Consider the following 26,209-nt stretch of genomic DNA (forward strand, 5'->3'; position numbering starts at 1 on the left):
TTGTTTTCTTGCACTCACATCTCAGAAACTATTGGACCGATTAAAAAACGCTAGGTAACTTAATACCTAACATCGAGGAAGGCTCCTACGGAACACGGGCGGGTCTAGTGACAAATAAGACCCAGATAGGTTTATAGAAAGGACTTTTCGAAAATATATTCCGGAGGTACCAAAACCAAGACTAACACACACAATTAAGATATCATCAACACAAAGATGGCCGACTACCCAGCCAAGTTAATTTAAGTGCAAAACATTTTATAGAACGTGTGTTTCCTAATGGAGAAAGGATACGCGTTCCGCTGCGGTGTCGCAACGGTGGCTAAATGTTGCCAAGCTCGGATGCGGGGTTATGTTACACCGTGGCTGTATTGAGTGGGCATTGATTTATTTATTGGTAATTTGTAGTGAGGATATTTTGAGATTATAGATATCGGTATAGATAGATCAATGGCCCATCTACGGGTGCCTGTGATTTTTTGGAATAGTTGCAGGATACTTTGTCTTTTGCTTGGAGATTCCGCGGTAGATAGAGCGAAAGGAAGCGTCTTCCCAATTGAAACCTGGAACCATTTGTGTTATAGGGACTGCGGTCACTCCTTATAACTATTCTGGACCCCCTTTTTAAGGTTTATACGTTTCGTAGAATATTTGAATAAATACAAAACTGTGCCACGTTTTACGGTTCCATGCAAAACATAAGTAAATTAAACCATAACAAATTACATCGGTTTATATCTAGGTTCCATGGCAAAAATTTTATGGAATTTTCAAACACGATAGCAAGTGACTTATATCGTGACTGTAAAAGTGATAATAATCTCCAAAATCGAAATATTAATAAAACTAGCAACTACGGTGTAAGTATTCCGTGCGTAGTATATCCTAAGGCTTGCGCAAACGCCGCTCGGACGCAAGGAATGCGAGGCGCGGTACCAGCTATCCTTATTGGTAGTTCCACGTTGTGACGGAAGTATGCACTTTAATACTTTTGTGTTTTAAGGGTGAGGTAAGGGACTACTTAGCACCAAATATTAAAATAATATATCTCCTGAATTAGCTCTATTCCTATGTATAACATCATCACCATTTTCCGAGCATTTCCCAACTGTGTTGGGGTCGGCTACCAGTCTAACCAGGTGTAGCTGAATACCAGTGCTTGTAATTCCTATGTATGACATGCGTTTTAAAAAAAACTTTTAGAAAGTTTGCAAGCCTGTTAACATTTTTAATTACTACTAATTATATTCCACGCAATTTATTTAATACGCAAAAATTATACAAAAGCACGTTTTTGGTTTTTGATAATGCAAATCAGGACATTAAAACGACACTTAAAGCATATTAAAATTTAACTCATTAAATTACTTTTTATTTCTCGTTTTTATTTTTATGATTGATTTTATGTACAAAAATTAAGAATTTGAATTAAACCTCACTTATAAATATTTATTATCTGTGTACCTAAGTAAAACATGTTAAAAGAGGATTTATAACATTTAAATCCTTTTTAATACTGAACAGCTTAATTTGAGTCTAGTTTACAAAAATACGCGATGAATATATATTTTCCTTGTTAATTGGGGTTGAAATTAAAATAAATTCAAACAACTCGCATAGATGACAAAACCAATAAGCCAAATAATAAATAATTAAACAATTTAGTTTTAGCAACAAATGAATGGTTACTTGTGAAATATTCTAAGAGATTTCTGTTCGTGCCTGTAATTGTTGAGGTAACTAATAACTAGACCGTGCTTCGGCGTCGGTTTATCTAGATAACTGACTGAATGTCTGTCTGTTGACTCGTTAGTTAAGTGTTGGGTTAGAGTTGCGAAAACTGTTAAATCTTACTGCGGTTTTCTCTGAGGAGGTAATGTGAAAATGTATATAGTTGGTCGTTATTGAACAATTAGTATTAGTAACTATTTATTGCCAAATGGACGAGTATTTTGCTATAAAATACTAGGTCATTCAGAGTTTGGATGGGCCCTAGAAAGGACAGTCAGAATCACATTTTTTCTCGAAAAAAGAAAAAAGTCAATCTGTAATTGGAATTTTCTTCGCCTTAGCTACATAGGCAATCTGCTGGGGGGTGCCTATACATTGTCTGTCTGATATCCGACTATTTTGGTATTTTAGTGGCTACTGGTATATAAGAAGTTTTTTTGTTTTGGAATACAAATTCAAAGAGTTTTACCGACTGACATCACAGCTGAGAAAATAGCATTCATATGCAGCAAATAGTGGGCCAGCAGTAAATAGAAAATAATTCGTTTCTGTTTTTGAACTAATACTTACTAGTTGCAGAGTAGTAAGGTGTTTCTTCCACCACAGATACTTCTGGTACTGCGGTCCCATAGCAGCCAGCATGTAGTAGCTGTACATGATCACATGCACCAAGTTGTTCACGATGTTCGAGAATGTTCCATGACCACCTAGAATAGAATAGCAGGAGTTCTGAATTAGGAGCAGTCAATTAGGTACTTACAATAAAAAAAAACCCAACCCTTCTTGGCAGATGAGAACTATTTAACTAAATATATTAAGTCCAGGACTAGAACCATATCAGCTTCCTAAATACATTGTAGCGCTTAAAAATGCATGACATTCATTTAAAACGTTTCTTAAATTTGTTTTCTTTTTTTTAAGTTTCAACTATTTTAAAGCTATCTAAAAGGAGAGAAGAATCTACCTCTTAATTAACTTTGAAAATAACAATAAAAAACTTCATTATTCTTCTTCTTTGAAATAGAACTTGTCTTCGTGGTTGAGACGGAAGGTAGACTATTAAAAGCAGACGGAACCGCGAGAAAAGCTAGTAAGAATCGAGATTACGAACGAACTATCATTAACATTGCTCTTACTGATTGCCACGAGAAGATAATTTAGAAGTTTTTCCTGTAACCTTTTTCAAGGAAATCCTGTTACAAATGTCTATCATTACAGAGATATTGTTGATTTCAGAGTATATTCAGTTGGTAAACACAATAGAGGTACCTATAATAAAACTGAGGTTGAAGTAACTAAAGATGTTGTTTACCCGCAATAACGCGTAACTGATACAAATACGACGATACTAGGTAATAATTTCTGTTGGTCTTTACCAATGCAGCGAACCTAAAAAAAAGCACTGTATAAGTGTTTTTTTTTCTCTCGTGAGCTATTAATACTAATATAAAAAAGAGTTTTGATTTGTTTGTTTGTACCCTTAACTATTACTCCGAAAATACTCACTCACAGTCAGAAAACACTACACTCTTCCCGAGTAAAATATGCTATATTTTATCCCCGTACGGGTAAAAGTTCTCAGGGACGCGGACTAAATAAATACATTATGTAGGTATGGTATTGCAGTATACAGCTTCCGAAATTTTAATTCCACGATTTTAATCAATAAAGTCTTTCTAACATGTTTCTTCCTATTCCTATCTCAATAATTAATGATACGCATTAATCAACGTACCTCTAAAACTTCCTGCTTCCACTTTGCTTAAGTAGGTTAAGCGGGTCAAGCCATGACCTTGATTGGTCACTTCAATGGCCCTAAGATGGTTTTCACTTTCAATTTGTAACGGGATTTTTTGTTCGTATCGATTTTACAGATCTTAGATAGAAATCTTCTGTGGTGACACAGAATTAATAGAATTTGAAAATATTTTCACACATTTTTGTGCATTATTAAGTTCTAGTGCTACTAATACTTATTCGACTAATCGTGAATAGTCGCTTATTAAAAAACATCTACTGATAGATTAGATGGAATGGAAAGTGTGAGACTTCTATTAATTAAAGGCTGGTTGTGTTGTATGTTTTTTCTGAGTATTCATATCACTAACGTGATTAATTAATTTAAAGCACGATAATGCACAATGTTCATTTTTCCATCTTAATTTCAGTCTCATTTTTAACACCAATATCGTCATTATCATCTTATTTATAGGACCTTCACTGCTGAACAGAAGTGCATTGATTTCTAAAAGGACCATTTGAAAGTGACTACTCGTGATCTTGGTCAGATGCTCCGTCTATCTCATTGTTGGCAAACCTACGCTGCGTTCGTAGTCTTCAATCAAGCATCATTCAACCTCAATCATATCAGCAACCAATTATTGACACAACTACACAGGTCAAAAACAAAAGAACTTCGTCTTCGTTCCACTTACCGGCAATGAACTTGACAAGCAGCCACGCCTCGAAAGGTGTCAGGGAGTGATGGTACAGATGCAGCCAGGTGATCTGACTCTTCTTCTTGCGGAGCACGAAGAACACCGTGTCAGCGAACTCTGACAGCTTCGAGAAGTAGTACACCCAACATAGATGTAACATCTGTAGAAAGAAACATGTTTTTAGTAAGGTGATTTGAATTTTTCGGTTCAAATAATGTTACTTATGACGGAAGTCTGTCAGAGAAATATGGAAGAACAAGACATGCTGTGCCAACTCTAAAATAAAAATTGGGTTAAGGGCAGGAAGATGGTGATGATGTTTTAAGAGTTTTAGTTGAAAAGTAAGTTGATCAATGCTTATGTCTTCTCTTTATGAGAAGTTGCCTCGGACATAAAAGGCTTAAGAAGGAACATGATAGGTTTTACACGTTGCTAACCTACACTAATAATTTCTCTTTAAAAAAAAAGTCGCCTGTGTCCAGCAATGGGATTGTAAAAAGACGATGATGAAGAACTAAAGAGTTCATGGATAAGTAAATGCAGCAAGAACCCATCGATCAAGGTTAAATACGCTTGTCGCGATAGGTCCGCGGATGAGTGGCCATCTATGTCACAGTGAGCCACCGTGTTTTGGAGACCATAGTTCCGACTGCTGTTTGTAAATCTTTGCCATACGTTAAGGGGAACATTGATGACCTAAAGAAAATAAATACTGTACCTAATTTTGACATTGGTATCTTAGCTAACAATATATGTGATGTGATGTTTACGGTTATTTTAATTGAACTTGCAAGAATATAGTACCTAATAACACATAGGAAGTGGTGAAAGGTGGGTGTTTTCCGGGCTATCTCATGTAATTCAGTTCGAAAAGTGCTGTTTTTCAGCCTGCTTAGAATAAACGCTTTTTAATTTAATTTGATAACAAACAGATAGACTTCTTTTATAGTGTGCGGAACAGCTATTTACTAAAACAATGCAATGATGTTTCAAACGCAGTAATATCCGTAAAATGTGAAGTTTCACATTTAAATATTTGACACGAATTAACAAGCATAAGATTAGAATGGCAGCCGACTTCCATTAATTAAGATTAAACTAATTAGAAGTGCAAGTAGCACTCACTGATTAAATATAATAAATCTTTTTATTTTTATTTTAAGTGCCCAGATGATACATGGAATAGATTGACAAAATATAAGAAGTAAAAGTTCCATGAACATATTATTATAAAGATATAAAATTTGTGAGATCGGTGGAGGCAATAGGTATTGATATCTATGGAATCGATTTTGAAACTTCTTGAACCAATTACAAACCAATTAATTATTTCTGAGCGATAAGAGGCATAATTTTATCCGTCTACTGAAAGTTTTCTCTCGGGAGTCGGAAAATCTAATATAATATAGTCTTATGTCAATCCAAAATTTCATAGGAATACAAATCAAACATTTAAAAATATTTGTTTCTATCTAAATACACATAAAAGGTCCCTTCAGAGTAAGATACCTTTCATTCAAAACAGCTATTGAAAGGTATGCGCTCGAACCGGAATTACCTGCCCATTGATTGCTTTTCTGATAATATCGGCTTTCTTTTTTTAAATTACGATATGTTACGTATGTTATTTGGACCTTGCGATGATGTTTTAAACTATTCCACTACAACTATATTTATTTAGTCTCCGGGATGTGAATAATTAAGTTCAGTTTTTGAGGGACTACGATTAAGGACCTACGGCGGTGGATTTTAATAACTTTTCTGCCATTTGACGTGCTTAGTAGATATAGACACATAATTTGACATTCTTGTATGGGGTTACTATCGAAATATCTCTAGTACGCAGTTTAACCGATTAATAGGTCATAGAATGCCGCGATTAAAGATGGTTGTAGACACCTGCCAAGCATTAATATTTGGCATTTTTTGGGAGCCTAGAGCTACCCTAATGAGGTAAGGATAACATGTATCAGCAGAAGATATTGATAGGCCTTTTGCAAGAGAGTAAACGGATTCCTAAACGAAATAAATACTAATACTCGTACATACCATATTTTTGTCATGATCATCAGGTACGTCTATTCTCTACAGAACCCCAAGGTTGTAAACTCGTTCTTGACCATTGAAATGAACGCTTCCGAGCTGACAGTGAAAGCCTCGCTCAGCTGTTGTTACGTCATTCGCTTGAAAGTGAAACTGCCATTGCGCTTTGAGATCGTTTTTTATCGACTTTATTAACGACAAAATGGTCTCGTTTTAAGAAAATGTGTGTGTTGTACGGTCGAATTTATTATTTGTTCAATTTATAAAAAAAATATTTTGAAAAATTTTGGTCAAAGAAAGACTTTAATAATGGATTCAGGACATCAAAAACATATGGCAAAATATAGCTAGTAATATGAACTATTGTTGGTAAGATAGTTATTATAGAGTACACATGTATTCTGTGCAAAAATTCTCAAATCCAAACTATAAACACTGTAAGGTTCTTGACAATTATACACTTGGATATTTCAGTTACTGGTTTTAGTGTACCTTGACTTTCAGGGTAATAGAAATGCTCTAAAGGTATTAGAAGCTTTCTATTAGTGGCCCTGTCTGGATTATATTGTTTTTAGGAGTGTTGTACAATAGTTGTGCAAACAATAGAAGAGAAAGATTTATTAACAGCCAGTTTCTTCATCAAAAGTTAAAGCCAAAGTAAAAGTCAAAGTAATGTCTAAAGTAAAAGTAACGGTTAAATTCAATTTTTCTATGACTTTTGCTGTCACTTTAGCCTTGAAAAAACGAATTTGACCGTTACTTTTACTTTAGACATTACTTTAACTTTAACTTTTGATGAAGAAACTGGCCGTAAGTAGTAAACATTAGTACATGGTTTACTCAAAATTACTTTGTGTGATTTATTTATTGTTTCATACAATAGTACGTAAAGAAATAGACAAGCCTTTCAAGGTTTAAAAGTTATAGATTAAGAATTTTGCTGAAAATATAGGAGTTTCTTATGATGCGTATCTTATTATTTATCACTTGATTTTCTATCAGCAGTTTACCTTCCTTAAAACCAACTTCTTTAGAATTCACTCAAAGGCTGACCTCAGAAAATAGCTATCTGTGACAAACCTAGTCAGCCAAAGCTCTTTTACCGTGGTCATATGTTAACACAAGTATTTATACTTATTTAACACATTAAGAAAATGTTGTAATAATTTTAATAACCTATTCAACTTCACAACAAGTTTTATTCAAAGCTTATAATTCAACTTACCGATTCAACATTCATATTTAGCATAAACCTCACTTCGCAATAGGTTACTTGAAGTTAACTCAGCTAAGCGAACCTTTTGCAAATCCTTCGAACACGCTAGTGACCCTATAAGGTTCTATTATTTCCTAACAAATATTCCAGTACGCAGAACGAATGAGGAAATATGACTTTTTGTTAACACTCGTTATCTGAAGGATGCTGTACACAAAAACTATGGAGATTATCTATTTTGACGTAAGAATAAATAAGAGACAAAATATTTCCGGTAAAAAACAATCGAAAATACATTTTTGAGAAAAAATCGTCATTAGCTGTTTCTCGTGATTGAACACCCGCCCGAGGGAATTTTCTCACATATCGGGATAAAATATAGCCTACGTCACACGAGGACAGTGTAGCTACCCAATAGTCAATGAATTTGTAAAATCGGTTCGATAGATTTGAAGCCTTTCAAGGAAAACATACAATTTTGTTTTAGATAACATTAGTCCGGTATCTGTGGAGATCAAAGGGGGAGGCCTATGTTCAGCAGTGGACGTCTTATGGCTGAGATGATGATGATGATGAACATTGGTCCGTAGTTTTCTTCTTACTATAATTTATTCTACTAGACAGAATGTACTCGTTACAAATCTATGTCAAAAAGTTTGTCACATGCAAGGATCTAACATACAAGTGTGACCCACATCATCATCATCCTCCGAGCCTTTTTCCCAAACTATGTTGGGGTCGGCTTCCAGTCTAACCGGATTCAGCTGAGTACCAGTGCTTTACAAGAAGCGACTGCTTATCTGACCTCCTCAACCCAGTTACCCGGGCAACCCGATACCCCTTGGTTAGACTGGTGTCAGACTTACTGGCTTCTGACTACCCGTAACGACTGCCAAGGATGTTCAATGACAGCCGGGACCTACAGTTTAACGTGCCATCCGAAACACAGTCATTGGTGTCTCAGATATACTTAGAAAGTACATACAAACTTAGAAAAGTTGCATTGGTACTTGCCTGACCTGGAATAGAACCCGCGCCCTCATACTCGAGAGGTTGGTTCTTTGCCCACTAGGCCACCACGACTTCAAGTGTGACCCACACAGCTTGATATATAAATCATTCTTGAATTAGGAACAAGCTAGCCAAAACGCACTCAAAAAATACATTAGCATTCTATCTCGCGTTTCTCTATTGAAATATTTAGACACCGGGCAGCCGTTTTGAAAATATTTTATTTATGTAACTATGAACGAACTTTCTTTTTGATGTTTTTTTTTTACACTTGATAACGAGTGAGAGTTTTTAGAATTTGGACAATGGCACATGCTTTCTGGTAACTAATTTATTCAAAAAGGTTAACGGATGGTTGTTGTGTGAATTGTGGCAGTCTTGGCATTTATATTAGGTAACTTTTTAATATCGATAACCAGCTGTTACTTCGTGTTTCACCTTTGGGACATAGGCAGAACCACTCCTCGCAACCGGGTAAAAAGGACTTTATGTTATTTCTCGGTCTTCTGACTATCTGCTGTTACAGCCTTTTTATCGTCCCACTGCTGGGCACAGGCCTCCTCTCACAGGGAGAAGGATTGAGCATTAATCACCACGCTTGCTCAATGCGGGTTGGTGATTTCAGACTATATAGTCCAGGTTTCCTCAAGATGTTTTCCTTCACCTTTTTATCAGCCATTGGTGTCCAAGATATAATTAGAAACTTAGAAAAGTTGCATTGGTACTTGCCTAACCTGGAATCGAACCTAGACCCTCATACTCACGCGGTGGCCACTGCCGCAGCTCCCGCGGCCGCCGCCACCTCCGGCGAAGTCGCTGCTGCTGCTGCTGCCGCGGTGCCCGCTTCTGGGCCTGAAGAGGAGGAAGACGTGATGGAATTCTAAAACGGCTCCACTACGCTTCCTCCAGGCGAACATCAACCACTGCGCCCGTGCCCAGGACCTGTTGCTCCAAAGCATGGCGCAGTGGTCGATCAACATCGCCGTGGTCGCGGAGCCGTACTTTGTCCTTCCCAGGGATGACTGGGTCAAGGACCTTAGCGGCTCGGTGACCATCATATCGTCGGCCGCCGCTGGTACTCCTTCCCTCGAAGGGGTGAAGAGTGGAAGGGGTTGCGTCGCAGCACGGTTCGGGGAGATAGTTGTTGTGGGGGTATACTTCTCCCCGAACCGAACTCTCGCCGAGTTCCACAACTCCCTCCTGGAGTTGTCTGTCGTCGTCGGAAGTTACACCCTCCCTGTGCTAGTGTTAGGGGACTTCAACGCCAAGAACTTGGCCTGGGGTTCCCGACACACGGATGCGCGGGGAAGGATGGTGGAGGACTGGGCGCTGGAATCAGGCCTGGTCGTCCTCAATCGGGGTACTGTCCCCACGTGTGTACGGATGCGGGGCGACTCGGTAGTGGACATCTCGTTCGCCAGCCCCGCTCTGCTACCGCGTGTCTTAGACTGGCACGTCGAGGAGGGGGTGGAGACCTATTCCGATCACCGGTATATATCCGGTTTGACGTCTCCGCCCAAAATCCAAACGCGCCGGTCCTGCAGACCCCGAGTGGTCCACGTTGGGCGCTGAAGCACCTTGACCGGGAGCTTCTCCTGGAAGCCTCAGTCGTGCGGGCTTGGGTGTCATCACCGGACAGGCCCGCCGACATCAACGACGAGGCGGAGTGGTTCCGGGAGACCATGTCCGAGATCTGTGACATGGCCATGCCCCGAGTCCTGCCAGGACGCGCCCGACGCCAGGTGTACTGGTGGTCCAGCGAGATTGCGGCCCTTCGTGAGGCGTGCGTCGCTGTGAGACACCTGTACACCAGACACCGCAGGCTGCGCATCCGCCCTCCGGATGCAGAGGCCAGGGAAGCGGAACTGTACGAGGGATACAGAGCTGCGAAGACCGCCCTCCAATTGGCCATCATCCAGGCCAAGGACGTGGCCAATACAGAGCTGCTGGGGACTTTGGACAGAGATCCGTGGGGGCGCCCTTACAAAATGGTACGGGGTAAGCTCCGCCCATGGGCCCCCCCGCTGACCCAGAGTCTTCGGCCTCAACTGGTGGAGGAGGTGGTGAGCGCTCTGTTCCCTTCGCGTGGGGAACACTCTCCCCCGCCCATGGTTCTGCAACCCGCGGTGTCGACTGTGGACCATACATCCGACGACGACGATGTCCCCGAGGTGACTGGGGTGGACCTGAGAGTGGCGGTAACCAGGCTGAAAGCCAAAAATACCGCCCCAGGGCCTGACGGCGTGCCTGGCAAGGCCTGGGTCCTGGCCCTTGAGGCTCTCGGGCCTCGACTTAGGGGGCTTCTCAGCGCATGTATGGAGAGGGGCCAGTTCCCACTTCGTTGGAAAACAGGGAAACTGGTCCTCATTCGGAAGCCGGGGCGCCCTGCGGACTCTCCGTCCGCATACCGGCCCATCGTGTTGCTCGACGAGGTGGGCAAGCTCTTCGAGCGAGTTGTCGCACACCGCCTCGTTGCGCACCTTGGGGGGATGGGGCCGGACCTCGCGGACAACCAGTTCGGGTTCCGCAGGGGGCGCTCAACGGTGGACGCCATCATACGTGTGAGATCTCTCACGACGGGGGATGCTGTGTCCCGGGGGGGGGTCGTCTTGGCGGTATCTCTTGACATCGCCAATGCCTTCAACACCCTTCCCTGGAGTTGCATTAGGGAGGCACTCCGGTACCACCGGGTGCCGACCTACCTTCGTCGCGTGGTCGAGGCCTATCTGTCGGATAGGTCCATCATTTACCCCGGTCACAATGGGGAATGGAACCGGCGAGAGATGTCGTGCGGTGTTCCGCAAGGGTTGGTACTGGGGCCGCTCTTGTGGAACATCGGCTACGACTGGGTGCTGCGCGCCGACCTCCCTAGCGGCGTCAGCGTGGTTTGCTACGCTGACGACACGCTGGTACTGGCACAAGGGAGGTCGCACCAGGAGGCAGCCGACATAATGGCGCGCGGGGTTGCGATAGTCGTTGAGAGGATCCAGCTGCTGGGACTGGAGGTGGCATTGCACAAGTCCGAGGCCATGTGCTTTCATGGGCTTCGGAACGCGCCACCTTCAGGTTCCCAAGTTACGGTGGGAGGGGTTACCATCGGCGTCGAGAAGGCGATGAAGTACCTAGGACTCGTCCTCGACGGCCGGTGGAACTTCGTCGAACATTTCCGACGTTTGGGCCCCAAACTGGAGAAGACAGGTGCTGCCTTCAAGCGGCTCCTGCCCAACCTGGGAGGCCCAAACGCCCCCTGCCGTAAACTCTACGCGGGAGTCTTGCGGTCCATGGCCCTTTACGGGGCCCCGGTATGGGCACGTTCGGTACGGCCGCGAGCTGTACACTACCTGAACGTGCCCCAAAGGGTGATAGCCATTAGGCTGATCCGGGGGTACCGCACGATCTCCCGCGAAGCAGCTGGCCTACTAGCCGGACTACCACCGTGGGATCTGGAGGCGAGAGTCTTCTTGCGCCTGTACGACTGGCGCGAGGAGGCTCAGCGCCGGGGGGAAACCCCGTTGCCGCGACAAGTTGTCGCGCAGCGGGCAGAGCTCCGGCGGGATGTCATGGTGGCCTGGAGGGAGCGACTGTCGCAACCCAGTGCAGGGCACGCCACCATAGTGGCGGTAAGTCCCCTCTTTGAGGAGTGGCTCGGGAGGAGTCACGGCGCCCTCACGTACCGCATGACGCAGGTCCTCACCGGACACGGTTGTTTCGGGAGGTATCTGCATCGAATCGGTCGTGAGGAGGCGCCCGGGTGTCACCACTGTGCGGATAGCCCCGAGGACACGGTGGACCACACAGTCCAGGAGTGCCCTGCGTGGGAAGGGCACCGCCGGGTCCTCGTCGAGGCTTTAGGCGGCGGCGACCTCTCGCGTCCGGCCCTGGTTCAAGCCATGGTCCGGGGCGAGAGGGAATGGGATGCCGTCGCCTCCTTCTGCGAAGCAGTCATGCTCGAGAAGGAGGCGGCGGAACGTCAGAGAGTTCGCACCTCTCATCCCGGCCGCCGCGCTGGAGCAGGTAGACACCACGGGCGCCGGGTGTCGCGAGACGACTCCCGGCCACCGTAGGCGTGGGTCTGTGGGCGGTGAGTTCGGGTGGCTCATCGCTCATGTCTGTTTTTAGACAACAGACCCGTGTCGGCGGCGCGCGTTGTTCCACGCGCTCCTCAAAGAGATGTCAGCAACCTCAGCGGGGCCCAGCAGGGCCAAGGCCTGCCGGGGCTGCGGGTTGTTCGAAAGAGGTACCGCGGCCCTAGCACATAAGAAGGCCTACGACGGAACATGACGGCTTTTAGTCAGTAAGAGTCTGACACTCCCTCACCGCTGCTAACCCACAGCGGGAGGGGTCATTTGATGATTTTTTTCGTCGTTAAAAAAAAAAAAAAAAAAAAGACCCTCATACTCGAGAGGTTGGTTCTTTGCCCACTAAGCCACCACGACTATCTGCATTATACATTTTTATCCGGCTGTGGGTAGTAGTTCACCCGGAAAGTGGATGAACGAATAACATGTTATAACTTTTCCGTGGATGCAGAGAATTAGAGAGGCTTAAACAACAAGTTTATAATAATATGCACCTTTATAACATTGACAGAAAATTAGTTTAATTAATTAGAGTACAGTTACTTAAAGAGTTGTTTTCAAGTAGTTCCACGGAAGTGGGTACGAAGTAATGGAAATATCCTATTGGGAAGTTGGTTAAAATGAGGAATATTAGAAACTTCCCCGATCAATGTGCTATCTCATACTGCAAGACGTTTCAAGAAAACGGCCCTTACAGTGAAGAAGATTCAACAATAAATCCCAACCTTTTTTAAAGTTACAATAATCCTAATTTATATATAAATACAAATAACCGGCCATGACATTGGCGTTAAAATAGTAAACAAATCGTAAAGTCTTCGGTGCAAAACGAGTTTGTATTATATAACAACCGTTTTGCTAACCGTAAGGTCAATGATATATCAAGATATATCAAAATTAGCATACATAGTGTAGCAATCCGAAAAATGAATTTGAATTTTTGATATTTAAATAGCTTATGTCTTATGACATTTTAAAGGTCTGTACGAAGGTTAAATATAATAAATGTTACGTATTGTTATAAAAAAGATTTGCATTTTGATGTGAAAATGATTTGTACTATAGATATTGTTTTTTGTTTTTTTGTGAATAATTTAATGTTGTCATGAGGATATTTTTCATGATTAGCATTTGTGTCATTGAAATCGTATTTACAGATTGGGAAATAGATAGGCACAGTATTTATGTAAAATATAAGTAAATATGTATATGTTGAATATTTTTTTTTTGTGAGGAGAGTACAGTCGACTCTTGTTAATTCAAACCTGCGATATTTCGAACCTCTCGTTAATTCAAAGTTACCACGAGATTTTGTAGGGAACTCCCTACAAAATCTCTTTATATTTCGAACTAAATCAATACATTTTTATGCACTTGGTAATTCGAACGAAAATAGCATTGCTTTATAACAAAACGACGCGTTAATTCGAATTCTTAGTCGTCCAACACTCGAGAATTCAAAGTTGCAGAGAGAATGAGGCGGAAAGATTCTAAGTCAGGAGTCAGAGAGCAGTCTGAGTAGCAGCAACCTTTTCTTGAAGCAGTATGACGGAGCTGTTTCGAAAGATTAATTACATTATGAATACATGTATGCACACAAATGTGTTAATAATTCGAAGTTTTATTTATTTTCTCTCACAAATTTCGAACCATTTAATATTTCAAAAACTCGATAATTCGTAATATTTTAAGAGTCCCTCGAGTTTCGAATTAACGAGAGTCGACTGTATGATTTTTCTTTGGTAATTAGGAGTATGCTTTGCAAAATAATGGAAAATATTGATCTTCATATTGAATATTAAAATAAATTATAGTTATTATGTGTTTTAGGATTGCCATTTATAATAACTAATTGGTTTCGCAGAAATTAGATTTCACTTTTTGAGGATTAACATATGGTCGTTGGGTACCTTTCACATTATCGTGATTTATCGAAATAGAAATTAAATATTTATCACAGATACCAATAAGTTATTTAGTCCTAGAGAATATTTTTAAGAACTATCATTAAAATATACATATGTAAATAGTAAAAGCATTTATTTCAAAGTTAACCTTTATCTAGGCCAAATAAAAAGGAACAGAACTTAATGAGGTACTAAACTTTTGTAACATTACATGGGTATTTTGACACAATTTTCGATTTTCTTTATTTGTTAAATACAGCAGAAAATATAACTATAGTAGAAAAAATACCTTATGAATTTGACAGCTCATGTCAAATTCTTGTCTTTATTGTTTTTTTTAAAATATCTATTGTTTTTTTTCTACTTCAGGATGACGCAGAATGATTACGCAATCAAGCTTCAAAAATATCTTTCAAACACAGAATTTCTATAAAAGTCATTTCATACTTTACTATGACATAAATACCATGGGTTTGACGTTTGTCGATACATCCGTTCCTTTTCCTTTTACTAAATAAACATTGTTAATGACAAACAGCAATCTCACTTTTGTATACATATATACATACGTATACAAAATATTCGAAAGCCGTTGTTAGGAAGCTGGTACCGTTGGACGATCATGACGTTGCTATGCATAGAGTTATGAATAAATTAGAAGTGGCTAAGATTTATTTCTTTGGCAATTTATTTTGCAAGACGGAGTGTGAAGTGCCTTGTTGACAAAAACCTAGATACCATTTGGCATACCTACGTTGGGTGTGGTTCACGACCAATAGTCGACTAAGAATTATATAATATTGATGATGATAAATTATGCAAAATGATATCAATTTTAATTTATAGTATAGTAATAATGTCATTTTATTAGGTACTTTTACTTTTGTTCTACTTAAGGGCTCAGGCCGAAATATATTTAAACTTAATTCTCAATGAATGTCAAAATGCAGATGCCAGCCCTTTAATGAACTATTCAATACAATTTATTAGATTGGTTTAGCCTCTTAAACGTAACAAAGCCTATACGAACTATAAAATTACTGACCTATGCAAGATTACAATAAAAAAAACACGTGTTTTACATCTTACATAAAATAATGTCTCCGTTACGTCACTTCCATGCGTACATTATGCGTACGAATAAAAAAACATACGCAGATACTCAAGCATCGTCATTAAATATAACTTAGCAACAATGTTTCCGGAACTACACAGCGAGAGAACATCAGATCATGAGGTGGCCAAGAATTACGTGTGTAGGCATAATATGTAATTAATATTAGAAATGCCGCCTCTACGTCATAATCTGTGCTACGTTATAAATAGTTACTGTTGTACTTTCTACACCTTGGACGCGTGGGGAGATATCTTTGACGTTTTGATGTTAGAAGTAGGCTCTTTAAATTATTTGAAGAAAGTATTTTTTGGATTTTTAATTTGGCAAAAAAAATGGATTTGTATTTTGTACAACCTTGTTTTTAGTTGATTAAAAACGAAAGTTTGATTTAAAGATTTGGTTCAGTGAAACATCTGACCATTGATGAATTACTGATAGCTTTAAATTCCATCACCATTATAATACTATGACACAACTAAATGAGAATGAACTACTTGTATGAGAATGAACTATGTAACTGTAGATTATAAAGGTATAATCAGAGACATATTTTTTTGGCACCAGGCGCGATTATTAACTTAAAATATATTCTAAATGTTAATATCAAACATTGATAGATAGTATAGATTGATTGATAAGTTATTTCTAAGAAGAAAGGCATATAAAATAGTAGAACTCACCCGTCTCGCTTTCTCACTGTCGCTGTAGTCCACAGGTTGACATGATAAGCTGTAGTCCGCCCACCAGCCTGACATCAGGTGCTGTTGACAACAAAATATTATTTAGAAGTGTGTCTGACATGTTGCAAAGAATATAGATAATATTAGTAGCGTATTAGTAGTTATAGATGAAACATAGAGGATTAAATATCATGGTTGACCATTCAGAAGCTAAAGTAACGCTTAGTGTGGTCGATCTGTAGATGGGTGATCACTTCTCGTGTTTCGGAAGGAATGTTAAATATTGGATCCCAACTGTCATTACTGAGCGTTTTCCCGGTAACTGGTTTAAGGAGGTCGAATAGGTAGTCACTCCATTCGAAACACTGGTACTTAATGGATGCATACTGGATGCGTACGGTTAGACTTGAAGCTGATCCCAACATATTTGGGAAAAGTCTAGGCAGATGGCTTAAGTTTCATTACTGTTTGTCTCTTTTTCAAAAATAAGTTTACGTTCCCACGTACCAACGTATTAAAATTCCATTCAAAATTCTTGACCACACAACTGGCGTGCAAAAATTCAAATCTAGACATTGATTCGATCTATCGCTTAACTTTTAATTGTCCGTAACACAATAAAGTTATCGATAGTAATTATTCGATAACTTTTATTCTGTATTATGTTTTTGTTATATCGATACATCGCCTTGACCGAATTGTATGGAATTTTGCACTATCTACGCTTGCCGTCTGTTATTGCGTAAATTTTGTATCTAATGAGTCTTAGGTGGTCTAGGTATTTAATATTATTGTACTGGTTGTTTGATAGACAGGTAATTATTTTGACTTCTGAATAATATTTTAGTCTTGAAGATTATTGAATGTAGGAGTTATGTTTGAGGGGATTTATGTTCGCATTGTTTTACTTGCGAAGTTTTTTTTTAATTTAGTATAGACTCAATTTGAGACTAAATTTCAAAATTGTAGAGTTTACATTATTATTTCAGTAGTAAATAAAATGATAGTAGAAATATTCTCTAATTATGATCGTCGAACGACAAACACAGTATTAGCTTAATAAAACTTTTCTAACATGAAAATGAGGCTAAAACTATCAGTAATAAAAATAAAACTGCACGTCATTCTAAATCTGAGTATAAAACATTGAAACTGGGTCACATTATTTTCCAGCAACTGTATCACATCACGTGAATGTCTAGACGTTCTATCATTACACTTTTATAATAAAAAACGACCATCTTCATTCACAAAGACATTCATACGTCATAAGTTTTATTTACTGTATGGTTTTTATTACAGTTATACATTTATTCTATTAATGATAGTAGCTTGTGACTTATTAACAGCCGCACGGATGGTAAGCTAAAGCAACGTTTGGCGCGGTAGTTCCGTGGATCGGTAACCATCTTAATATGATGAGTTTCTTCTGTGTTTTGGAAGGCACGTAAGGATAGTTTGTCTTGGCTGTTATTTGAATAGCTTCGGTTGTCGTCACGGGCAGTCAGAATCCAACAGCCATTATTACTAAGAGGTATCTAAGGTTACTGGGTACAGAAGGTTAGATAGGCAATCGCTCCCTAAAAACACTTTTACTCAGCTACACTCCTGGTTAGATTGAAAGCTAAGCGCAACATTGTTAGAAAAAAATCTAGGCAGATGGTATCACGTGTGATGTAGGATTTGGGATCTCTCAAAATTTATCAGGCCAAAAACGTAGTAATTAACAGAAAGACACAGATACCTGGATCACTAACACCAGGTTGTCTCCTTGACCTTATTACTGAATGAATGGATAGTGGGACAGTTGCGTTACCGTGGCCATTGAACCGTGGCTTCACGCGGATTAACTGCGAATGTTAGTGAGCTTTTTCGTATATTCCTTTAGGTTGTAGTAATAATTAGGTATCTGTACTATGAATTATTTAAAGGATCTAGGTATATAAAAAAATCAATCCTTATTTAATTTTACAAATGCCAAAGTAACTCTGTCTGTCTGTTACGCTTTCACGTCTAGACTACTGAACTGATTTTAATCAAATTTGGTATAGAGTTGACCTTGAGAAAGAACAGGATAGTTTTTACTCCAGACTTTTAAAGAGTTCTCTTGGAAACGCGATATATCTTTATAGAAGCTAGTAAACGATAAAAATTAAAAGAAGGTCAAGCACTTGGATAATTAGCCAAATCTTCGTTTTTGGGTTCTTGGGTATTCTTTTTTTTAACCGGGCAGAAAATAATTTTAACAGTTTTTACTTTCAAAAAACTTTATACGAAGTATGTCAACGGCCAAAACCAAAATAAAAATACTAACCTACCTCAACACTTAAATATCCGTAAAATTACACTTTGAAGCGTTCTTCTACACTTTTTAAAGTTAATCAATTTTCGACTCTAATTCCTAGGGCATAAAAGTCAAGGTTGTATGCACATCATTGTGATGGCACCATGAAATTGTCTGGTCGCCTTGACATGTTGCTTTACCATGGTATTCCTATGCGATTGTACAGAACAATCGATTACTTAATTATCGATAAGTTATTTAGCATTTTGTGAGTAAAATATTGACGAAAGAGTATGAATGTGACGGGCTGACAACAGCTGTCAGTTTGTGTCGACAGTTTTGTTAGGCTGGTAACCACATTGTTCGGAATAACAACTAACGCTTTTTGTACTAACACCTTCTGAGCATTGACAATCAAAAGAATTTAGTCTGGGACACGTAATTTTTTCTGTCACTTTATGTCCATTAAGTAAAAAATATTAAAATATAGATAAAGATCTTGATTAATTATAATTTACTGTGTGAAGTTTCATTATATTTTATATCAGTCATATATCATAATTACATTTTTTAAATATTCATCCAAAATGTAAACTTCTACTTTGTTTGCAAGTGGCTACGATAAAAATCTGCAACTAATTCCATTATGTAGAAAGTTTAACCAGCGTTCTATGGCTAATACATACGCAAATGATTACATCATGCAAGTAATTTGACAATAGTATATACGAATGTACGCTTAATTAATGGGTGTTATTTTAATGAAGCAATTAAAAAGATTTTGCATATCAAATTAATTTTAATGCCTTTTAAAACATTAAGGTGTGACTTTTTGAATTTGCAAAAATGTGTTTTTTTTTAATTATTCGGTAGCGTTAACTTTTTATTCAAATTAAATTATTCGGTGACTAGACATTTAAAATTTTTGCATAGTTATTAAGTGGCGAGACAGTTTGCCGTAATTTTGAAGGTTTTAGGTAATTTTATTTGAATGAGTCACAGTAGTTTATACTTGTATAATATTATTGTAATTGTTCGCTTTTATTATCGCAGTTATGTTTTAAAATGTTGTAATTGGGAGGTTATTGGTGTTAACAAGGTTTTAATTTATAAATCTAGAGTAATGTTTACTCAGTAGTACAATGTAGCCCATGGTCAGGCAAAAATTGAGTCTAGATTTCAATGCTTAACTTTAAACATTCAACAACAAACATTCAAGTTTGCAATAAAATCTGTTAATATACTGTAGATAAAATTTTCGGTTTTTAGAGACGTATTTTTCCTATAAACCATATAGTCTGCAAACCCGATTGGAGCTCACTAGGGCCAAAGATTTGTTAAAGTTTCAATTCTTACTACTTGTCGGCCTACTGGCCTATTAACCAATTTTGAATTTGGAGTACTTAAAAAGAATAATATAAAAATGGGTTGTCTGTGTTGTGTCTCATTGTGCTTTCATGAAAATGTACATATTTATAATTTTCTCCTAAATAAATATTATTGTGGATTCTATTGTGTGTTACTCTCTGGGGTGGGAAGAAGCTCTCACCAATAAGATTTACCGCAGTCCTGGTACATAAAAGGCTTAAGAATGCCAAATGGCATGATGGGTTTTAGTTAGCTAGTCATTGTTACTATAACATCAAACATATAAAAAAAATTACGACAGCAAAGGTAAAGGCACTTTTCTTAAAATAACCAAAAAACAGTGAAAAAATAATAAAAATCTTACCTCATAAAACATATAAGAAGACAGCAACACTTGAAGCGCGTTATACGCGACCAAAGTATTCTGTATCTGGAAGGGTTTCCTGTTCGCCATCCACAGTGGTCCTGCTACCATGACGAATGCGAGATACACGCATACCATGGCCACCGTGGGCAGTGGCGTGTCGAAGAGGAACCATCCTTGGACGCGAGGGTCTGGAAGATAGAAAGTTGTATGTAATTGTGGAGCTTGTTGTCCATTTTTAACAAGCTCTAGCTCAAAGATGTTTAAATTAGGCTCTCTTTCTGCTACAAATGGTTGTCTTTGGTTTTTCACAACATTTTGTATTTTTTTGTTATGTAAAAAATAGGTGATCACTGTACTCGGGAGCAAGATCCAAACTACCGGTACCGGTACCGGTACGCTACACGCACATATGGAAGCTAAAAGCCGACCTTTACATAGTTGTGAAAAGGCTAGGCAGATATTACAGGTTCACATAAAAAGCTCTATTGTCACAGTTTTTCCAAATCGTCACGAATGTCGCTGTAAAATTGTGGGACATGTAAAATTGATCCGTCAAACTGAATACCAAAACAGACGTCAGTTCAAAACGATACTAAGTATACAGGTCATGTTTGTAGGATCCCCAAAGTCAGGATAGGTCCCAATGTTTGTGGAGAATTAAACCCAGCGCTTTACTAACCACGTTACTACTACGTATTACTGCTCAACTTCTAAATAAGACCAAGTTTCGGCAGTAGTTGCTAAGCAGCCTACAGCCAGTTTTATTTAAAACACATGTTACATTTGAAGCTAAAATGAAAGTTACCTCCTTTTACTTCGGATGACGTTTTGTTATTTTTATTAATACATTTTAATTCTAGCGAGTTTCTAACGGCACTTGACTTACACGGCTTTTTAAAGAAGGCTGGACATTTATTTATTTAAGTTTTAAGTTTAACACATCCTTTACTGGTTTTGAGATTTGAAAAAAATATTCAAGTATATATTCCGTTTTAGTTACCCATGTAATAAATCGTAGATACTTTAAGCGCTTAAATATGTTCGTAATGTTATCAACTGGTGCTAAAATAGAAATGAAGTAGTAAGCAAACCTGAGATCGCACCATCCAAACTAATATTATAAATGCGAAAGTAACTCTGTCTGTCTGTCTGTCTGTCTGTCTGTCTGTCTGTCTGTCTTTTCTTCACGCCTAAACTACTGAACCGATTTGTGTGAAATTTGGTACAGACATAGTTTGAAACTTGAGAAAGGACATAGGATAGTTTTTATTACAAAAAAATAAAATTATTCCGGACATATAGCGCCATCTATTGGTCAAACCAAAAATCTGCTGGTAGTCACTATTCCACGTGAACGAAGTTGCGGGCAAAAACTAGTATGACATAAATGTTTCAACGGAATGTATATAAACATATATATAATACTTATTACTACGGAGGCTTTAAAATCATTCATAGGTCGCTTACCCGAAAAAAGGAGAACAAAAAATTCACATAGTAAACAAATCGTCTCATGAACGTTATAAAAATAGTTTCATTCATTCAATGTTTTGTTCATTCATAAGTAGAAATATAAAAACAGGTTCCTTTACTCTACGGTTAGCCTTCATTCATCGATATTATGCAAAAAATACGAGAACTTAAGTGTCGATTTTATCAGACTATTCGGTTATAAATACTTATAAGACAAAAGCAATTACAGTACAATTTATGGTGAAAAATGACAAATTAAACCTTTATTACTGAAGTTTAGAAAATTAAATAGAACATTAATATTATTTAATTAAAATATAGAATGAAATATTTAAACAAGTATCAAAGTCATTTTTTATATTAAATGCAGAATTTAAAATATATAAAGGTATATAAATATATAAGGACAGTGATGCGGAGGAATACTTCGACGCCCGATCGATGCTCTTTTATATTATGTTTTATGTTTATATATATTTTGTATATAGTATTTTATTTTTAGTTTTGTATAAAGATAAGTAGTTTAAGTTTGTATATATGTATAGTAACTAAAACTAAATATAGATATGAATCTCTGAAAAGTAAAGGTATGGATTTTCCAATTCAAATTAAATAAAGATTTCTGACCAAATACGGCAAGTTTGACCGTCATTTTATATTTATTTCAGAAACACGATAATTATAACAATTAATTCAAAATAGAAAGTCTTTGTGTGAATCCAGTAAAGAGAGAACGCAATTACGGTAAGTAATGATGTAGCGGTAATTACAAGAACATTATACGATTATCAACATTACTGTATCTTATAACTTGTAGTCCTCCTCCTCCGAGCCTTTTCCCAACTATGTTGGGGTCGGCTTCCAGTCTAACCGGATTCAGCTGAGTACCAGTGCTTTACAAGAAGCGACTGCCTATCTGACCTCTTCAACCCAGTTACCCGGGCAACCCGATACCCCTTGGTTAGACTGGTGTCAGACTTACTGGCTTCTGACTATCCGTAACGACTGCCAAGGATGTTCAATGACAACCGGGACCTACAGTTTAACGTGCCATCCGAAACACAGTCATTGGTGTCTAAGATATACTTAGAAAGTACATACAAACTTGGAAAAGTTGCATTGGTACTTGCCTGACCTGGAATCGAACCCGCGCCTTCATACATCTTATAACTTGTAGTACAATACGTTTTTGCTTTAACTGTCCCTTTATAAACGAAAGATAAAATCATTCTTCCTTTTAACAAGGGGGCTATGGTTTTGCTACTCTGTGAGTTCAATTGTTAGTTAACTCAAATCGATCTGACAGCTCCTAAAGCAGTTACTACTAAGTAATATTTAGATACAGTTCCCATTTGTTCGTGCATGCAAGCATGGGTATTAATCACCATCAATTTCCAGACACCGAAATGCTTTGTGAAATTTTCAAAAAATCTACACAGTGATTTTGGCTCGACTCAGGAATCGAATTTGCTCTCTTCTGCTCTGGATTATCTGGTTGATCAAAATGTATCAGAAGATAAACCAGAGCAGAGTGAGCTACAGCGATGGGTTAAATTAATATACTAGAGGCATAAAAGCCGCTTCTTTTTTGTGATTTTGGTACCAGTTGGAAGTGAAAGGTTTCAAGATAATTATCAAGTAATTGTATCATGTAATTGTTAACATGTTATGTAATTGTTACTTTGAGATGTGCGTCAGTTTCATTTTAATGAATGAAATAATTAGATTAACTGATAAATGCATGCTTGAAATAATAGTTCGCAAAAAAAAAAAAACTTAATGTTGAATGTCGAGCAATTTCATTATTATCATGTGAATAAGCCCTAAATTAATATATTAATATACTAGTGTAACTAACTTACAAACATTTATAAAATAAACATCAGTTTATAATTGCAATTGACATTATAACTCAAAAATAACTGGGTACAAATAAATGTCACTATTTTTTGAATTATCACAATCATCACAATTTGGTAGCAAAGACATCAACGCGTAGTCCGAAGCTGCACAAATTACCTTTGTGTTTTATGCATAACTATCACTGTTATAATAATTATAAGAAAATGATTTTATCAAAATTACATTTTTACGTTTTTAAATTATATTTTTCATAATTATAGTAGTTCTCAGCGTGTTTACGCAATAACATGTGGTGTAAAACGAATAAAATTACGGTAACAGCCATAATAATGATCGAATGTAACCTGTGGTCATACAACGTGGTCAGCGTAGCTTACTGCGTGAAATCAGAATGTGAAAGTAGCGTATCATTGTTCCGTAGATGCTCTAAGATGAATACAGCATCTTTGGCTTTCTATTTATTAACGTTTAGGCTGTAGACCCCTGTTTAATTGCATCTTGTTAGCATTTGAATATTTAATGAACAAATTATTAACGCAATTAATTATCTGTGGTATTTCTTAATGTTATTATGTAATTGATGTAAAATAGAAATTGAAAGTTGTTTTTTTTAACTCTCAATAAAGTAATAAATAATGAAGTGAATAAATAAAAATATGAAAGAAGATTGTTTTTCTAGCATCAACAGGTGATCATGTAGAAATGATGAAATAATGCATTTGTATTGTCCTTGACACCATTTTGTAGACGTGGTTGCGAAAACCCACGATTCTTGTTTAAGGGAAGGTCATTGAAGACCTTGATATTTTTTTATTAAAATACCAAATTTAGGGACATAACTTTAAACACATTAAAAGTGTATCTTTATATTTGAAAGAACACTTTTGAATTTAAAGCTGCAAAGTTACATTTAATAAATTATTTTCAAAACCATATATTTTTCAAAATCAATTATATTTAATTAATAACTACAGTTATTCACAAAACAATAAAGATCACGAACAAGCTTTCCTACTTTATTAGATAATGACATTGAAACCAAAAATCTGTCAGCCTGACATTGACACTAAAACCTAGTATTTTTGTGTTATGTTTACTTTTGTCATTTCGACGCACTTTACGTGTTTTTTTTATGTTTGTACAGAACATTTTACATATTAGATGGTAACTCAGTTTTGAATATTTACGCAAGACTGTCAATAAGTATTTACCTACGTGTGTTGTTTACATAAAATGAGTTTTTTACTTTCATTTTATTGGGACTTGCATCTGTTGATATTAGGATCAAGATTTAAGCTACTGAAGTATTAGGAACTGAAAAAAGGAACCATTCAACTTATTCAGGAAGCTCAGTCAGGAAGGAAGTTTCTAATTGCTGTAAATGTTCGTTTCACTTTGGATATACATAAGAAATACCATGTGTTTTCTGAGTACTTTCTTTGAGAAGATATGGTGAATGCTGATGGAAATTTTTATGATGCAAAATGCGAAGAACTTAGACTTTGGTTTGTTTTTTATTTGGAACTCGACAAGTGACGAGACACCTAAAATGATTGACATTAGCTCTCATTTTTAATATATTCAAATTATTTACTGCAACATTCATTTAACATAATCTCCCACAGTCAAACGTGTAACCGCCTTGTGAACCCATCGTTAGAGAACGTACTACTACTAACATACTTTGACTTGTTATTCCGGTTCCTCAAGAAATAATTATGTATCTACATTTTCTTTCACTTTCAGTTTGTGTAGCACAGATCTTAAATTATTTATTTATTTAAATCCGTATCTAAAATAATTCGTCCGTTAATTTGTGTATATTTAATATGACGTTAAGTTGTAGAGTGACATTTTAATAATTGGTTCGTTAAATTATTTTTAATTGTTTATTAATTTTTAATTTAATTTGTTAATTTATTGCGTATTTTTACTATTTCTTTTGTTAAGTTTCATCATCTCATCATCTGCCGATCCTTTTCTCAACTATGTTGGGGTCGGCTTCCAGTCTAACCGTATGCAGCTGAGTACCAATGTTTTACAAAAAGCGACTGCACTATCTGACCTACTCAACCCAGTTACCCAGGCAACACCCAGTTACCCAGCTTATGAGTTTGAAATTGTAAAATTGTTGAGAGAAATATTATACTAACCCAAAAATGCCCAAGTAGCTTTAATATAGATATGTATTTCGTCTTATAAATAGGTACAGTTAATTATTACTCGTGTCTAGTATAAAATAATTACGAGATCTTTATGATATAATGGATTCTGTCGGAAGCGATTAGGCATTGTTATACACCTGCACAGTTATATAAGTAAACGGGTTTTATTTGTCACGTGACACTAGTATTGTAGATATTGTAGTTGGTAACTGGTTTATTGTTAAGAGATTAAGGATGCTGTGTGCATCTTTTTCTTTGTATTTCCTGTGGAAAATTGAGCTGGCACTTAAATATTTTATGAAATGATGTTTTTTACGGACTTCAAAAAAAGGTGTGTGTATGTTTGTGCGCGATTATCTCACTGTATTATCTCATGTTATTTACGTCTGTATTTTTCATCGGAAAAATTACATAAAATATTCTTTTTAAACATGTCTTGTATAAAAACAAATATGTATTCTTTCTCG

The 26,209-nt window shown here is 37.6% G+C and overlaps 1 protein-coding gene across 2 annotated transcripts in view; it reads right to left on the reverse strand.

Moving 5' to 3' along the window:
• LOC124630441 (elongation of very long chain fatty acids protein 7-like) overlaps positions 1 to 26,209 on the reverse strand; it is a 54,692-nt gene that overhangs the window by 3,171 nt on the left and 25,312 nt on the right. For both annotated transcript variants that reach the window (XM_047164348.1, XM_047164349.1), the window contains exons 3-6: positions 20,239 to 20,429; positions 16,223 to 16,303; positions 4,167 to 4,329; positions 2,302 to 2,438 (exon numbers count right to left, since the gene is read on the reverse strand). In XM_047164348.1, coding sequence (XP_047020304.1) covers positions 2,302 to 2,438; positions 4,167 to 4,329; positions 16,223 to 16,303; positions 20,239 to 20,429 — 572 coding nt within the window. The remainder of the gene's footprint in view (positions 1 to 2,301; positions 2,439 to 4,166; positions 4,330 to 16,222; positions 16,304 to 20,238; positions 20,430 to 26,209) is intronic.

This window comes from Helicoverpa zea, chromosome 5 (genome assembly GCF_022581195.2).
Source record: "Helicoverpa zea isolate HzStark_Cry1AcR chromosome 5, ilHelZeax1.1, whole genome shotgun sequence".
NCBI classification, from domain to species: Eukaryota; Metazoa; Arthropoda; class Insecta; order Lepidoptera; family Noctuidae; genus Helicoverpa; species Helicoverpa zea.